We start from the raw sequence: 1785 nt of genomic DNA, 5'->3' as shown, positions 1-1785 counted from the left end.
AATGGATCATCCCATGAAATACCCATCTGCCATACACGTTGCATCAAATGTTTTGCGAAAAATATCACGGATGCTAATAAATCGAATATGCGGGCAATTAGTGACAGCATCCCCCGCTTAGTTGAGACTAAACGTTCAGGTTGAACAATATACAAAAAGGTGTCATCACGTTGTGACCATTGAAGCCCTAATACCTTGGAGCCGCTACAAGTATCATCATGAAAGGACGACATCCCGCCGGCCCTATCGTCAGGCAGTACCCTATCTAAAACCGCGGTGTTATTGCTTGACCACTTCTTCAAGCTCATTCCTGCTCGTTGCAATGTGTTAATTAAATCGGTCTGGAGTGTGATTATTTCATCTACTGTGTCTCTCCACACGCAGATGTCGTCGACGTAAGTGTTGAACATTAAAGTGTCACGGACAGATGGAACGTCAGCACAGTCAAACTCAGCAATTTCCCGAAGCACCCGTATAGATAAGAACGGGGCACAGTTTACCCCATACGTTACAGTATTCAGTTCATATGCCTTAAGTTCATCCAGCGGGGATGCACGCCATAGAATGTGTTGATAACGACGATGTTCGGGAATTAACAAAATTTGTCAATACATTTTATTAATGTCCGCGGTAAATGCATAACGCGGCAGACGAAAACGCATCAGTACATCAATAACGTCCTGTTGTAATTTTGGGCCCGCGAATAAACATTGGTTTAACGATGTACTAGAAAACGATTGAGCGGGCGCGTCAAACACGACACGAATTTTGGCTTCTGAATCGGAAGACTTGAACACAGCATGGTGTGGTATAAAGTAGGAATCAGTGGTCGTAGCTGGGGACATGTGCCCTAAGGATAAATATTTAGCCATAAAGTTACAGTACGCCTCGCGAAGTCAGTCGTCTGATGTAAGCTTTCGCTCGAGGAATTCAAAACGTTTTACTGCGATAGCACGCGAGCCAGAAAATATATTGTCCGCGACCGTTTGACGGAACAACAGGGGCACGACGAAACGTCCGGATTCGTCACGAGAACATTTATCACGGAACAACTCCTCACATTTTCCGTTACAAGTGAGGGTCACTGAGGCCGCGTCTGGTTCCTCCACTTGCCAGAATTTATCCATTAAAGATTCGATTGAGGAAACCAATGAAATATGATGTGAAGTAGGAACGTAATTATTCGAAGGAGGGACAGGGCCAATTATTATCCAACCAAATATTGAGCCGAATGCCACCGGGTACGAGTCACCTACCGACACCCGTTTACCGTTCAAGATACGCGCAAATATGTCGGCACCGAGTAACAAATCAATCTTACTTGGTATCGTGAACGAGGGGTCCGCTAGGGCCAAATTTTTATATTTGTCTGCTACCTGGCTGGATACTGACTGGCTAGGCATGTTACCTGTAACCGTGGGGAACACCTAAGCTGTAAAATTGATAAATGGTTCATTCGAAAATCGAGGCTGAATATCGCAAGTGACCATTCCCTTAACAATCGGTATGTATTAGTTGTTTAACACGGTGTACAGTAAAATGTTGTTAAATGATTTAATAACATCTGAAAAAAATATAAAACGAAAATTAATAGAAATGAAACGAGGTATTATAAGTTCTGATCATGACTTTCGTGAGACGTTTAAACCAATAATCGATCCTCTTAACACTATTATAGAAAATAAAAAAGATACTGAAGCATTTAAACCAGTGGAAAATATTGATGAAAATGCAGATAATAGTTCATCAGTTTCAGCCTTTGAAATTTTTTTAAATACACCTTTT

General features: G+C 41.9%; 1 protein-coding gene across 1 annotated transcript; it reads right to left on the bottom strand.

Annotated features, from left to right (window-relative positions):
- Positions 1 to 896: 896 nt before the first annotated feature.
- LOC112691009 lies at positions 897 to 1403 on the bottom strand. Its single transcript, XM_025565121.1, has one exon. The coding sequence runs from the start codon at positions 1401 to 1403 to the stop codon at positions 897 to 899; it is 507 nt and encodes a 168-aa protein (XP_025420906.1).
- Positions 1404 to 1785: the final 382 nt, after the last annotated feature.

This window comes from Sipha flava, unplaced genomic scaffold, assembly GCF_003268045.1.
Source record: "Sipha flava isolate LNK unplaced genomic scaffold, YSA_version1 545_pilon_pilon, whole genome shotgun sequence".
Taxonomy (NCBI): domain Eukaryota; kingdom Metazoa; phylum Arthropoda; class Insecta; order Hemiptera; family Aphididae; genus Sipha; species Sipha flava.
Note: the sequence above shows the minus strand (reverse complement) of the source record. Positions and strands in the feature narration are given on the sequence as shown.

Coding starts and splice junctions, on each gene's coding strand:
- LOC112691009 (XM_025565121.1), bottom strand. CDS start 1,403: ATGCCTAGCCAGTCAGTATCCAGCCAGGTAGCAGACAAATATAAAAAT.